The sequence below is a fragment of the Calidris pugnax genome, unplaced genomic scaffold (assembly GCF_001431845.1).
Source record: "Calidris pugnax isolate Ruff unplaced genomic scaffold, ASM143184v1 scaffold103, whole genome shotgun sequence".
In the NCBI taxonomy this organism is placed as follows: Eukaryota; Metazoa; Chordata; class Aves; order Charadriiformes; family Scolopacidae; genus Calidris; species Calidris pugnax.
The window spans coordinates 22,074,955-22,091,212 of NW_015090990.1; the positions used below are offsets into that span (position 1 = coordinate 22,074,955).

At 40.8% G+C, this 16,258-nt stretch overlaps 1 protein-coding gene across 2 annotated transcripts in view; it reads right to left on the reverse strand.

Moving 5' to 3' along the window:
• Nucleotides 1–451: 451 nt before the first annotated feature.
• ZNF804A (zinc finger protein 804A) overlaps nucleotides 452–16,258 on the reverse strand; it is a 156,469-nt gene continuing 140,662 nt past the window's right edge. For both annotated transcript variants that reach the window (XM_014954103.1, XM_014954102.1), the window contains exons 3-4: nucleotides 6,563–6,693; nucleotides 452–4,174 (exon numbers count right to left, since the gene is read on the reverse strand). In XM_014954103.1, coding sequence (XP_014809589.1) covers nucleotides 889–4,174; nucleotides 6,563–6,693 — 3,417 coding nt within the window. In that variant the 3' untranslated portion in view covers nucleotides 452–888. The remainder of the gene's footprint in view (nucleotides 4,175–6,562; nucleotides 6,694–16,258) is intronic.

A 16,258-nucleotide genomic window follows, 5' to 3' on the forward strand; every position in this document is an offset into this window, starting at 1 on the left:
GACCTTCCCTATGCTCTACCTTTTTGCCATAATCGATATTCCCTTGAGGTCAAACTGCCACTGATATTTCCCTTCCCTCCTCCCCCCTCCTCCCTCCCACCCCACCCCCCATGCACCCCCATGTTATTTTTGTTATATCGTCTTTCTGTGGTTTAGTATAAAAGGGGTTAGCTCCAACAGTCAGCAGTTTGTGCACATACTACAAGCAGGCAAAATTTGTCACTGTGACATCAAACTGCTAACACAAACAGATCTATTACCCTTTTCTTCTTGCTCCGTGAGACAGCTGCCCTCAAGGTATTAGCCTCTCAGCCTCCCTGATAAATCACTGACGTATAGGAAACCTGATTATCCCAACATGGCAGGGGTAGAGAATGCTATTCAGCTGCAGAAGAACATGGAAGAACAACATCCACGAGGCTTATAATGAAAGATTTTTGATATACTTAAGTAGTTAACAAAAATTTATTGCAAGAGATAGTTTGTCACTAGATTTACAGTTTCAGAGAACATAGTACAAAACATAGTGCATCAGCTTTCTCTAAACATTAAATAGGTGCAAATACACAAAGATAAAAAACAAAAAGTGGATACTTTACAACATAAGTTATAGAACTATAAATATATTTTATATACATTATACATATTCTAAGACATGATTTTCACATATATATAGAGAGAGTTCATATTAGTACAAGACTATTCAGTGCTTTAGTTATAGTATAGGTCTGAACTTTACATGAAGGTTTGCATCGTTATACTTACAGTAAATGCTTCCCGAGAAACGAAGAGTTTTAACCAGTCCATTTCACAGATCCGTTTTTGCGAAGCAGAAACAGCAGGACCGTTTGAGCTGAAGGCTCCTTCCTCCATCCTGGAGAGCCCGTCCTAAAAGAGGGGCTGCAGGGGGATGACAGCCGGGTGGGGCGACAGCAGGGACGGGAAGACGGTGTGGGGCAGCGGGGGGAAGGCCAGCTGGGTGGGGTGCAGGACCGAGGGCGGCAGCAGCGGCAGATGCGGCGGGGTGACGAAAGCCGCGTGGGCCCCCGGGCACAGCCTGGGTCCTACTGGCAGATGAGGTAAAGGAGCTCTGGAAAGAGCCGGGACCTGCGAGAGGAACTGCTGGTGGGGCTGGAGGACCTTCAAGGTGCCGGCGGCAGCGGCGGCGTGCTGCTGGAGGATGGTGTGATGGATGGTGGTCACGGAGGTAGAACACAGCGGCGGCTGCAAGGGCAAGGGCTGCAGCGGGGAATTCGGGTGCTGGATGGCCGCGGGAGGGAAGGTGAACTTTACTTTGTTGGCCATCATGTTTTGTGGCATGTAGGCCTCAGATGGGAGATCTTTGAATTTTTCGTGGTTGTCTGGAGGGAATATCAATGTCTGATCAGGCAGGGTGAAGGGGGCTATTAACTGCTCGGTAGCTAAAAAGGTATGACTGTTTACATGTGCTTCTTTGAATGGCAGGGCTGGTGGGCTGCTAAATATGCCAGGATTACACTGTACCCACTCACCGGTCACCTCATTTGTTTTCTCATGGGGTAGAGATTCAGCCAAGTCATAATGGCAATGATAGGATTTAGGAGGAACTTGTTCCAAATGTCTGTTGGGGAGGGGAACTTTGTAATGAGCTTGATTTTCGCGACTGTTGACATTTTCTTTTTTCTTTTCATCTTGCAGAACATCCTGCATGCCAGCAACTGCTGGAGCACTGTGCTCAGGAAGAGAAGCAGCAGAACCTGCAACAACATCAGAATATGTACCTGGAGCACTCTCCATCACTGCACATGCCGTCAGTTTGTCGTTTTCCAGCACGTGTGAACTATCAGTTTCTAGAGATGACTTGCTTTCCTCCAGCTGCATTGTTTCATCCTTATCTTTTGCATGATCAGCTTTGGGATCCACAGGAGTTTCCTCTACACTGTCTTGAGCCAAGAAGTCCCCCAAAATATTTAACGTAGAATCTGCAGAATTTTCTTTGGAAGGCCTGGAGGTCTCGCTTCTTGAGTTCCTGTCAAGAAATACATGATGGATTCTTGTTTTCCTTCTCCTGCGTTTCCCTTTTGCCTTGTGATGTGTACCTAAAGCATGCGCTTGCCTTAGATACTCCTCTGCTGATGGTGTCTGTCTGTATGAGCTTTCCTCTGATGAAGAGGAGTAGGTATACTGCCTCCGCTTGCGGTGGGATTTGTCAGGTTCCTCTGTCAGAACGTTATAAGCTCTCTTTATGGACTGGTTTTGACTTGGACTCTTCTCCTCACTGCAGTGTCCTAGGCATTTATGCTCTGGGCTACTGCCTGACTTCCTGACTTTCCAGTTACAACATGTTTTAGAGCACCTTAATCTGTGCCTCCTTGAACTCAGAGCCAGCTGCTTGGCCTGTCTCCGAGAGCTTGCTTTGCACTTTCTGTGCAGTCGTTTACAACTGTGGTGTTGGCTGCTATTTTTTGCACTCCAAAGGCCACACCAGCCTCTGTCTCCATGTACATGATCTGAAGCAGACATGACTCTCTTATGACCATTTTCAATGCCAAGTTTTTGATGTGACTGCATCTCACCTGTAGCTAGCCAGATATTCCCCGCATCGTGTCTGCACTTCTCTGCATTATTTTGGAGGTGCTGATACTTATTTTCATCTCTGTAACTAATTTCTTTTTCAGTCACTGAGGACATCTCAATTTCTGCCGCTGTTGTATCCCCACAGTGATGATAATGACAATGACATAATCTTCTTCTCCTTTTCCGTTTTCTACTTCCATGAAGCCATTTTTCATGGCTTTCTTTGACCCAGACTTTGTTGTATTTCTCATCTATCACAGTGTTTTGTCGCAAGTGATTTTTAAAAACGTGACACTTCTCTATTTTCCTGATCCTGAATGACTCATCCAAGGACACTTTATTTTGATTTTTTGCAAGATCACAACTTCTGATGAGGGAAACATCACTTACAAGGGGTATTGTATAGTTGCACACATTTTTATTCATTTCTGTGTCATAGTAACTACACTCTGAAGTAGGTTTATTTGTAAAATCCGAGGCAAAGCTCTGGTTGGATTCAGTTTTATGGTGCAAATGAGGTATGTTCGGCTGATGCTTGGGCTTTTCTTGGCTGTCATTTGCTCTTGATGACTTGAAATCAAAATATAAAGGATTACAGCTGTAAGAAATCGATGGGTCTGTACTTGTGTAAATTAACATTTCTGATGGCCACTGAAGAATGTTTGATCCATGTTTGCTGAGAACGGGAACAAAGGGTTCACAAAGTCTCTTCTGCATTTCCGGTTTGCTTTGTGAGGCTCCACTACCACCTTCTTCAGATGGTGATGAAACCAATGCATCTGCCCCCAGCTTTTTTATTTCAGTTTCAACTGTGGATGAGTCACAGTTCCTGTCTTTATCATTTTCCTCCGCAACATCCTGCAGAGATAAACAATCTTCCACAACCGCCTGCGTGAGAGCTCTGTTTTCCTGCAGCTTGTTCCTGCTGCAGTCCAGGGGCAGGACCTGAGCACTGTCCACAGCCACGGGCAGCGTTTGGTCAGGTAAGTCTGCTGCACTTCCACCAATGCCATAGACATCCATGTCTGAGGACACCAGTTGCTTTGAATGGGAAACAGCAGGGGTCAGTTCAGGGCTCTCTAGAACCCTGCTTTCTTCACTCACCAGCTCTTTTGACTCCTGAACTTCAGGAGCTTCCGCTGTGTCTATGCATTTTTCCACCAGTGGGTAAAAACAGTTATTTTTCTCCTCAGGGCACAGGACTATTTCTGTTGCTGAAGGAGACGGAGGGTTACATGCTCCTGGAACAAACCTACTTCTTCTGCTAAGTCCATGTTCCATAGACGTTTCATCATTATATTCATAGAAAACAGCAGCTGAAGACTCCAGTTTGATTGCTGCTTTCTTAGGAAAAGCAAAAGAAAACCCAACTCTATGTCCTTGAGCTCCTTGAACCTGATCTCCACATTTGTTAGCCTCGGATTTATTACCACATGCATTTCCAGGAGTGGAAGAAACAACAGAAGCAACGTCTTTACAATTCTGTGCGTCGTGCATTAACGTGCAGCTGAAATCCTGTTTGTTGTCAGAATCTACGGCAGCACTTTGTGGGGTATCATTGCAATGGTCTCGCACAGTCACTGTAGTGGATTTGAACATAGGGCCACTTCCAGGAGCACTAGGAAGGAAAATAAAACTCCAAGTCAGTACATTTCAGAGAAACATGGTGTTACATTAGTATCTAGCAGATTATTTTAAGGAAAGAGGAAGAATCTGTGGATACGTAGTTTTAGAATATGAAAAAATGCAATATTTTATAAAAAGATCAGTTGACTAGTATAAAAAAAAGACATAAATATTGTGCCCCCAGTTCCTTCATGTGAAATTAGCAGCTGAAGGACTAATATTCCTACAAGGCAGTTCACTTTTCCTAGACATACTGGCTGGCCTCATAAGAGACTGTATATCTCCATAGAAATCTTGCTCTTTCTCCCAGTAGATCATCACGTTTACAACACCATTACTACAAATAGCAGAGGTTTTACATTCCTTTGTCCTACAAAACATATTAAAACAGAGAGAGCCTCATAGACCACTTCCCTCTTAGTCATTATCCTAGTGACTGCCGCTCTGCCCACGGGCAGTCACCCAGGAGCTCCCATCCTATTTGTGTTCACAGACCAAACCATCGCAATCTCAGCAATTTCTTTCATGGAAAAATAATACTGGGGAGAGTATTTCAGCTGACAGTAGTGCAGTAAGTGATTCATCCCTCTTGAGAAAAAATTTATCACTGTCTACTTCTGTTCTTCATTTCATGTCCTCTTCCCATCTGTTCTATTTGACTTATAGGAAGCAAAGAGAAGAACAAAAACTGTTTAAGCTGCCAATTTTCCAGGATCCACAGGAACTGCTCAAAACTAGGAGTAATGGACCGATGTTAAAACAATATTTTTTTTGTTTTAACCAAATTATTCTATGTCACAGTGCAGAGCAATACTAGATGATGGGTCATCTAGAAAACTTGCAAGTGTTGTTTAGGACTCCAAAATGTGCTGAGATAAAGAATGACGAATATAATCTATTTGGTCTAGAAATTAAGGTAGATGTTTTATGAGAAAGGAATTCCTCGTGAGAATTCCTGCCTTGTCCAGTTCTTCATAAATTGAAAAAATATATTAAAAACCCCACACAAATCCTTTCTCTAACAAAGTAAAACAGTGACTTCTTCTACAAAACCAAACTAGAAAAATACTAGTTAAAAAAAATTCCTGTGTCTGTCTATATCACACTTCTAAGGATGCCAAGTAGTAGTAAACAGCAATTATGAAATACAGAAATAAAGCTCAGAGATAAATTTTCCTTCAGGAACTAGAAGAAAGGTATTTTAAAAAAAGCTACAACAAAACAGAAAAAACAAAACCTTGCAAAATCTTCCTTCACTGACATGGAAAAAGGTAAACAGTAAGTTCCTCTTTCCCCTTTCTCCTGAAATAAGAAAAATGCAGATTTTGGGGTATGTTTAGGGGGAATAATATGTAAACTTAGGAACATAAAAATTCCTATGCAAATCTCAAGTATTAAGTTTGAACATTTAAAACATTGATAGAGTAGAAAGAGTCTCTACTTATCCTCAAAGGATAAAAAATTAAAAATTAAATGTCACATTGTTCATGTCAAGCAGATCTCACGACATTCATATCCCATCCACCTGCTTACAGGGACTCTGCTTCAGGATGCTGCCCACCATTCAAACTATGGAGAAAGAGACTATTACTTAACAAGACCTACAACTAATATGGTTGGACTTATCTGTTAGTTCTCTGGTGAGACAAAGGCTGGATAAAAAGAAAGCATTTGCATGGTACTATCTACTTTTTTTGCCTTTTTTGCCCCAAGATTCCACTGTGAAAAGTTGGTACATGTATTTTCAGTGGCTTGTCAGCATCATCTTTAAGTAATAATACAGCCACAGCTAGCAAGCTCAATATTAATTTCAATAATATGCCTAGATGCAATACTAAAACATACGACTAGCAAGGAGTCATTTTTTGCAGGGAGAGGTAAACACTCTGTCGAGCTGGAGAAAAAAAGCACTTAACTTTTAATATAAAAAAATCCAGTTACTGAAATTTAAAACTATATTTCTGGATGCTTTCCCAGGCAAGCAGTTTGAAAACTAAATCACAGAGATCTGCTACATCCTAGAAAGGCAGACTGTATTCCTCACCTCATCAATGAAGTAGTGTCAGCCTTCAAATGCATGACCTAGTTCACTCAGCTTTCAACCAATGTGCCTCGTTTTATGAAATATATATGGAACACAGTTTTTTTTAAACTAAAAATACATGTCATTTTAGCTCCACGGAAAAAGCAACGTTAAACATTCATTTCTGCACATAGTGTGAATCAAATTACTGTACACATACTGCTTCAAAAACGCCATAAAAATGCATGTGCTGGGCTCCAGCCAAGGGACTCCAACAGCCCTGCATCCCACAGCACCAGCTAATAGTGGAGGGATTATTTTAAAGTATTTTTCATGTTTCAGCAGCTAGGCACTTACCAAGTTGTCTCTTTCCTTAGCTCAGCTAGCTTGTGCAACCGTTGAAGGGCTTTCTCCTGTTTCCTTTCATCTTTTCGTGACTTAGATGCTACGTTTCGAGCAAACTCCCTCTGCTTCAGTTCCTTCAGCCTCTGCAAGAAACAGCCACATACGCACACACACACAAAAAAAAACCCCAAGGAACAATAAACATTTATAATGACAATTAATTTCTAGTAAGCACTCATGCTGAGACTTGTTTTCAAACCCAACCACAGCGACCCATTCAATAAATTTATACGTTTCAAGTGAATAACAACAATATGTAGAGATGCTATAGACAGGTTAGCAAGGTTAGAGATAACCTAGAAAATTTTACTGTAGCTTTTGTGATTAATATAGAACACTCTCAGTATGATTAGACAATGTTCATCCAAAATTGTGCTCATGACTCTTTTCCCAAACACCTTCCCTACAGCCCGTTTGCTCTTTGAGATGGTAATAAAAAAATAATGAGACCACCCCAGGTCTTTTTCTGCAAAGCTGCTCTGTAGCTTGTCGACCTCCCAGCTGGTACTTAAGCTCAGCTTTTTCTGCCCTAGATGCTGAACGCAGCATTTGTCACCACTGAACCACACAAAAGTCCTGTTTTCTCCAGCCTACCAGCTCCCTTTGGACCTGCTCTGCCACGTTATCAGTGTGGTACCATCTGCAAAGCCCCTGAGAGCATAGTGTCCTGCCATCCAGGTCACTACTAAAGACATTAAAGGATCCTCTCCCAGCAGCCAGCCCCAAGGGATGTCATGGCCAGAGAAGTCTTGTATTTTGAAAAATGAAGATCGTTGCTTTGAAGGACTTTGTTTCCTGCCCTCAGTGGTGTCTGACACAGCAGCTAAGCAGACACTGAGGTTTTATCCAGTGTCTCATTTCATATAATCTCTGGACCGTTCCTTTGGGAGGAAATTAAAACGTACACCTCTGATTCTCCACACAAAAAGGTGATTTCGTTTTCTTTATATCACATATGGACAATATGCAGAGACATTCCTAATCCTTCCCATCAGCAAAAAGCATTCAGGTAGGTCCCAAACCCTGTCAGTGTACCGTTCAGTTGTTCAGTGTGTCCCTGATATGACTCACAGTCTAGATGACATCATCTTGCGAGGTTGTAATCTCATGATTCTGGGAAGAACCCAGTCACTGGCCACCGTTTTAGCGTCTGAGGGCTAACGGCTGGCCATTAACAGGGGCTACACAGATTTGTACAAGCCATAACTCTAATTTCAAATCGTTTGAGGGGCACTGGGAGCTTCTTATTTTGCTGGTGGCACCTATTGGATACACATTGAATACAGTTTGCAAAACTATAAGCACTGTTCTCCTGCTCCTTTTCCATTTCCAGCTTTAAGGGCAACAAGAAAAGCTTCTATAGGTATGTTGGTGATAAAAGGAACACTAGGGAAAATGTGGACCCTTCTCCACAAGGAAACAGGAGACCTGGTCACCCTGGGCATGGACAAGGCTGAGGTAACTCAGTGAATTTTTTGCTTTGGTCTTCACAAGCAAGGGCTCTGTCCACGCTGCCCAAGTCGCAGAAGGCAAAGGCAGGGACTGGCTGAATGAGATACTGACTACTGTAGGAGAAGATCAGGTCTGAGATCAGCTGAGGAACCAGAAGGTGCACAAATCCATGGGACCAGATGAGATTTATCCATGGGCCCTGAGGAAAACTGGCGGATGACTTGGCGAGCCACTATAAATCATATCTGAATTTGTCTTTGCTATTTTGGGTGATGCTGATGCTACCTTGGCAGTCCATTTAATGCCAAAAAACATACATGCAGAAACATTCTGAAAAAGCAAAAGAATGCTTGCAGAAAAATGAGTGCTACTCTCTATTTTCAATTAAAATTATTTTTCACACAACCACACAACTGGATATTCCTTTGAAGACATCCTTGATAGATACAGAGAAATAAGTTGAAAGGTAATCACTTCTACCATATATATTTTCGAAATAGATTTATCAAAATTTGTTTTATTGTGCTACTGCAGTATAAAGCTAGAAATTCACTCAACCCTGGACATATGGTAACTTTTTCCCCAAGAAAAATAGGCTTAAAATGTGAAGCATCTTTGTAGAACATTTCTTACCATTCTGCATTCATGTTTTCCTAAAGATAGTACGACACTGACCCTGCTTCCCACCAGCCACTCATGAAACCTAAGTATTTAATTTCATAAGTGACTTCTGAATACTCAGAACGTGAGAGAAGGGATGAAGCTTGCTCCTTTCCCTCCCAACCTCCAGCCCTTCATTCCATTTTGAAGAGCTCAATAATTCTTCAGCTTTCTTCCTTTTTTTTCCTGCATAAGGAAAGAAATATGCAACAAAGCAAGAGAAGAAAAGAGAGATAAAAGGGTACTTTTCACAAGGTTAAAAAGGAGAAGCTGAGGTGTATACAAATTCATAAGCACCCTCCAGCAGCAGCCCTGACGAGAAAGACTTGGTGGTATTGGTGGATGAGAAGCTCAACATGAGCCCATAAGCACCCTTCAGCAGCAGCCCTGAGGAGAAGGACATCCTGGACTGTGTCAAAAGAATTGTGGCCAGCAGGTCCAGGGAGGTGATTCTACTCCTCTACTCTGGTGCTCGCCATCCAGAAAGCCAACTGCATCCTGGACTGTGTCAAAAGAATTGTGGCCAGCAGGTCCAGGGAGGTGATTCTACTCCTCTGCTCTGCTCTGGTGAGACCCCACCTGCAGTTCTGCCTCCAGATCAGGAGTCTTTAGTACAGGAAGGACATGAACCTGTTGGAGCAAGTCCAGACAAGGGCCACAGAGATGATCAGAGGACTGGAGCACCTCTTCTTTCCAGTACTTAAATGGCATCTGCATAAAAGATGAAGAGGGACTCTTTATCAGGGAGTATTGTGGCTTTCTAGTACTTAAATGTCGTCTGCATAAAAGATGAAGAGGGACTCTTTATCAGGGAGTGTAGTGATAGGATGAGGGGTAGTGGATTTAAGCTGAAAGAGGGGAGGTTTGCATTAGATATTAGGGAGAAATTCTTCACTGTGAGGGTACTGAGACATTGGAACAGGTTTCCCAGAGAGGGTGTGGATGCCACAACCCTGGAGGTGTTCAAGGCCAGGCTGGATGGGGCTTTGAGCAACCTGGTCTGGTGGGAGGGGGCAGGGCGTTTGGAACTCAATGATCTTTGAGGTCCCTTCCAACCCAAACCATTCTATGAATTTTATGTAAAATGCCATTAGTCCATGTATTCAGAGTATCATGACGCCCCCGCAAAACTTGTTCAAAGTTAATGGCTGCAATAAAAAAAAAAAGCGTGCCTTATTCCTAAAAAGCATCTTTTTCTTAACATTTTTATGTCTTTCCATGTGCCAGAGCTATTCACCAATGTTAACTTCAATAGCTAGTTTAATGCCTGTTAATGTTTGTTTGCTTCCATGAATCAGTAAGCAAATAATTAGCAGGCAGTCATATAGTATTTAAACATGATTCCCTCCTGTATTTTGCTATGCTTATGAACCAGTTCAAAATGTGCAAGTCCTAGCAAGCAGAGTTCAACAAACAGTTCCCAATGAATAATTAAATGACATTTCTCCAAGAGAAATAAATGCCTTCATCATTATCCTGACACATTGCATTGCCACTTTGAATGTGCAGACCACTGTCAGTTTGTAAATGATTTTCCCCAGCCTGAAGCAATGGGAAGCCTGGCCCCGATTCTCCAGCCTTGAAATGGGGTCCTGCAACTGGGATGCTTTCACTCAGGCAGAAACTGGATTATTTTAACAAATCAAACTGTAACTCTGGGCCTGAAGCAGAAATATTCCACCTTTTTCTAACAAAATCAGCTGGGAATCTTTATGCACACCCATTAAATCACCTTAAGCTGAGGTATCCAAGTCCAGATAAAAAAGGAAGACTATCGCCAGCTCCTCTGTACCTATGCATGGATGAAACTATACAAGAGAAGACCACATGAGGTCCAAACTCAGGGGTGGCTGAATTTCATTCAAAGGCACACAGCTCAGGTGTCCCCAAGCTTTCCGTGGAAAATACACATCAAAAAAAAAAAAAAAAATTCAAAGAAATCCTATGTAGACTTCCAAAGGGACCCCATTTCTCATTACTTCTCCCTTGCCTTCAATTCCCCCCTTTACCATATTAGACAGTGCATTTCAGCAAGCTGCCTTTCAAAAAGCTCAAGCTGAGTTTGCATTTTATAATATAGCAACCAAGCCCAGATCCCACTGCGGTAGCCAGGTGCCTGAAAACTGCCGTGGATCAAAGCTTCTCAAAAGCAAAGACACATTATAGCACTAAGTGCACTTCTTACATTGCTATTACAAACCTTCTGCCACCTTACAAAGCCGTTAATGACTACTTTTTTTTTTTTTTTAAACTCAAGATTTAAGCACTTGTAACAATAGCACTTCAAATTAATAGGTCTTAAAAACATAGAGACGATGTTAATTAATAAATATGCCCAGGACACAAAAGGCTGAATAGTGAAACACAATGTACCTGAATATTATGATATCAGGTGATAAAACGAGGGAAACAAACCAGCAAACAAAATCAGCCTCAAATAAAACAGCTAACACCTTAAAACATATAACAACGTTATCAGAACTGATGCTGAAGAAAAGCAGCGAAACTTTAACAAAGTTCATGAAACCGAAGGGGAAATGATAACAAACATCAGAACTGATACAGGCTCTCTCTCTAGTGTTAATATCCCACACAAACCCCAGCCATCCTTCCCAGCACAAAGGCATCATCAAAGGACTGATTATTCCGAGAGGTTCTCATAACCTACCCATGCAAAGCTTATCACCACAGTCTAGGAACAACTTTAATAGGGTCAAGAACCTATGGGAACAGTTTTTATAATAGCAAGAGTCAAAAAGATGCCTATCAGGGGATTTCAGGGCAGTGCAGTTCAGACATTATTATGCTAATTTGCTTTTGACCTTAGATGAACAATTAAATTACATGGACTTTTACGATATTGAAAATACGTAGACCATAAATTCATTTTCTGATCAATGGAAAGATAAAATTACAGAACTTAACAGCCATAACATCAAATTTTGCTGCTTTATTGTCTTTTTACTTTATCAGGAAAAATGACCGTATTCCCAGTAGTCACTGAATCAGGAATTTATGCGATTGTTAGCTTTTGAAAATAACTCATGAAAATAAAACTTCCTTTTCTTATTCCCTAACTATAAAACACTTGAACCTGCAGCCCCAGTTGCTACAGCCCTTAATATATTGAGCACTTAAATACCAAGTGTTTGTGTTACACCTTGAAATTCCCACCGTAGCCCTTTCAGTCAGTGAGAGCAGCATCAGGCTGAGACCATGAAGACATGGGATATTCAGTCACACGTGTGCATCCTAAATCCAGCGTGCACCTCCCCAGCTCCTCTGCTGACTACAATCCATTTGCATCCCAAAAGGAGCTGAAAAGTCCATTGCAGCTCCCTCCTGCCCTTCAAAAATTTGCTGATTACCTAAACAAGGGGAACATGGGTTGATAGTTCAGTGCCGTTGTGGCACAGAAGTGGCATTTGGATCTATTTAAAACAAATCAAGTCCTCCCTCTAAATCTGTATGATAGCAATCATATTTTAATTGTAAATAAAGGGTTTTATTGGCTTGTATTGTTTGTTTTTTAAGAAATCTGACTACTGCTTAATAGAGGGATTAAATATGAGTACTTCTTAGCTCTCAGTGATTATTCTAGAAGCTGTTCACCTTTCTCTGAATGCTGCATGACTGCTGCTGATACACTCTCTGTTAACTGAGGTGGTTTATTGCTTCCTTATGTGAATTGCAGTATACAAACAGAGCAAAAACATACTCATTAGATAAACACTTGTCACACCAAACCAGATCCTTTCACAAAGAGGATTGAGCTTAATCAATTATAAATAATAACTGAATAGACCAGAGCTCCTGTAACACTCTAATGAGGAACGAAACATGCCATTTAAAGCAGAAAACATTGCTTACTAAGATGTGAAATAAACATATTTTCGTTCTGTCTTTAGTGGTTTGTGTGGGTATATATATTTTACTGTTCTGCAGCTGGAGACCCCTTCATTTTACACAGCAAGACAGGGCAGAATCTCTTCACTTGTGCTGTGGTCTGCAATTCTAAATACTTTTCATGAACATATCTATCATATTATTTAAAACAATAACAAAAAAATCACCCTTTGTGGATTATAGAGAAAATTACAATTCCAAGAAAAAAATACTATTACACAGGCAGAACTTACCCTGTTAGTGCTACAGGTCTTCCCTAGCAGAAGTTAAACAAGCCAAGTTATTTCCACAAAAAGGAGAAATTACAAGATTTCTCAAAGAAATTTGAAATTCAGCCACTCAAATAAGTAGGCTAAAGAAGAAATTAATCGATAATATTTTTTTTCACATTGCCAATATAAAATTAATTGCTGTAACATGTTCCTGCAATAGAAGAGGGACAGGGGGGAATTTTAACAACAGCCTACAATGGCTTTTGGGGATTTGCACAGCAGATGGAGGCACTCCTTGCTGGTGGTGGGGAAAGCTTCCTGCTAGGGTGGTGCGGCACTGGAGCACGTTACCAAGAGGGGCTGTGGAATCTCCAACCCTGTAGAAATTCAAGATATGAATGATAAAAGCCCCTTCTCACTTGATGATCTCGTGTTTGTGAGCAGCAAGTCAGTGACTCCTTCCAACCACCTCTTTTATGATTTCTGTCTTATGCAGTGAGTTCTCTCATGTCCTCAATTTATCAGTGCATAGATTACATTTTTTGTTTTTAAGAGGCGTTTAATAAATAACATTGATCTATTGCTGGCTGTTGTATTGTATGTTGTGAGTTATAAGCTGCTTCTAACTGCCTCTGCCTACAGTTGTATCTATCTCATTTGAAGCTGCAAAATTTAAACCCTTTCTTAAAATCTGAAAGCTCCACAAATTTGCAACAGAATCACATTTTATGTGGAATTACAGCCATACCCTCCTGATGGTCTTTTAATAGAAGAAATCTAACACAAAGAGATATAGATATATGCAGGATTTTAAAAAAGCAAGTCCTTGGAGCCCACAATATTGCTGAATAGGTAGATTGAGTTGAACTGAAACCCTGCTTTTTTTCCACCACTGTCACGAGCATCGTCCCAGACTGGGAGAAAGAGGGGATTAATTAAGAAGAAGGGAAGGTTGGAATTGTTTCACCTGCCCATCATGGGCCTGAAGGGAGGTGGGTGATGAGAAGATGAGATTCTTCATGACTCAGGAGATTAATGAGTTAATGTAATGCAAATGTTCACAAACAGCTATAACTTGCTCATGAGCACACTTGGGCAATACGCAGCAGTGCAGTTAGTTGTGTAGTCTGCAAGAAAGAACGTCTGAACTAGTTCGTACATCGAGATCCTACAAATATATATTAAATACATGTATTATGTTATACACCTGAAAATTTACATTGGGCCTTTCTACTTTTGTAATGTAAAACCTGAAATTATTTTATCATGAAATGTAATTGTTTTTTGAGACTACTTCATACTCATATATGAAGCATCTTTCTTGTGAAGTGTCTTGAGTTCATTTAGATTTTCCTATGAAAAGGGGAAAATTAAATGAAACGAGCTTAAAAGCTTGAGTTCATTTAGATTTTCCTATGAAAGTTCAAGGGGAAAATTAAATGAAACGAGCTTAAAATGAAAACCAAAACCACATGAAAACTTAATTGTCTTCAAAATAATGAGGAAAATCATAATTTTAGATATTTTTCACACTTACACCTGTAATATACATGAAAGCTAGTTATCTTTGATGGAGATCTTACTAATTACTCTTGATTAGGTAACTGCAAAAGATATAACCTGGAGCAACAGAAGGAAAAAAAAATCTTTCTTTGCTTTCTGTTCTTTTTAATGCTTTTCCTTCAGTAATTATCTTCCAGAAAAAACCCACATACTTCATTCTTTGATGATTAATGCCCTTCCCAGCATAGTAAGCCTCATGTTTCATTTGACATCATTCTGGTGCCTGTGCATCTTCTGCCCCTTTCCAGGATTCCCTGCTGCAGGACTCAGATAGCATTATGTTTTACAATTGAACAAGGCTCCAGGACTTTGACAAATAACAGGTTACGGAGCATAAATTAAGACTTTCATTTCTTTTGTCTTAAGATAACTATGTTTTCTAAAGTTGACTAAATGGCCGCAGTGTTGCCATTGTGTAAAAACATTGTTTTAAGCCTGCAGAATTGCTGAGCATTGCATACTGAATATTTCACCCTGATAGCTACTAACCACATGGATAACAGCCTGATCTTATTGCAAGCTGTAGGATGTGTTTTGTTAGCTTCAGCAAAAATCAGCTGAATACTCCATAAATATTAAGGCCAAGACCAAAGAAAACAGCACAGAAATACAGAATTAGCATCTTGCCTATCAAATTAATTTTACAGATAATGAAAAGAACATAAAGCTGACACACACTTGTGCATCTGGAAAGTGGTTACATATGCTAGTCTCTAATTTAAAGGTATTTATTTTAATGAGTCTAGGTCTAATTCTACTTCTCTTGAAGTCAATGGAGAAACTCCTGCTGAGCTCAGGGAGAGCAGAGGTTTTAAATTCACCATGGAAATTTTCAGCAACCCTTAATGAAGCTTCTTCAGTCACAAAGATTAAAGACAAGATCGGTACACGTCAATTCTTCAAGGATCACTTTACCTTTACACCCACTCCTGCACCATTTAGGATTCTAATTCAAAAAAACATGCAACATTTTAAATCCTGTCAAGAAATGGTTATTCCTAGCACCAACAGAGAAAAGGGCAGTGCTGTAGAGAAAGGGCTTGACTCCACACCTCTGAGAAGACACAGGTGACCATAAGCGTGTGGCTGCCCTCAGCGGCCACAGCTCCTCTTTGCTGCTCCAGATGGACAACCCAGGATGGATCATTTCAGGCAGCACGTGCCATTCCCTGGTCCCATATTATCCCCCACCTTGCTTTCCCTCCAGCAGTGAAGTTTAAGCATACAGAATACTCTATCTGAGCATGGTACGTTCAATATTTTCACGTTTGACGATTCTGCTGCAACCAAAATATTCATTCAGTGAGGCACTGCCTCCTGGTATTTTCAGTCACCGAGTGCTAAATGGTGATGACCACTTTATTATCTGACCAGTTACAATTTCCTATGCATAAATAACAAGAGCTCCACAACAATCCTATCTCTTTTCAACTCTATCCAGAAAGCTGTAAGGTATTGGAAAAATCCCCATAGAAACAGCACTCATCTTCCATAAATCATCTCACAGGAGCAACAACTTCCTCACCAAAAACTCCTTTCAGAGAAAGGACACCTCTATACCTCTTTGGAGAGGGAATATTGGATTTCCCTTTAGAATGACTGTCTAGTGGGAGATGGTATGGCCACAAAATGGGTAGCTCCATCAACACACAAGTGCTGGATGCCTCAGCTGTTAAAGCTGTCCTTTGCTTATTTTGGAGACTGTTTTTCTGTCTTCTACTTGAGTAACATACTTGGCAGCTTTGAGATCTTTGAGACTTCATCCAACAACTCTGCACTCCAGTGCCCTCCAACACATACTGGTGTCTATTGTGATCTGCCAGCTTTTCACCTTGGTCAAAATGGTTCACTGGGT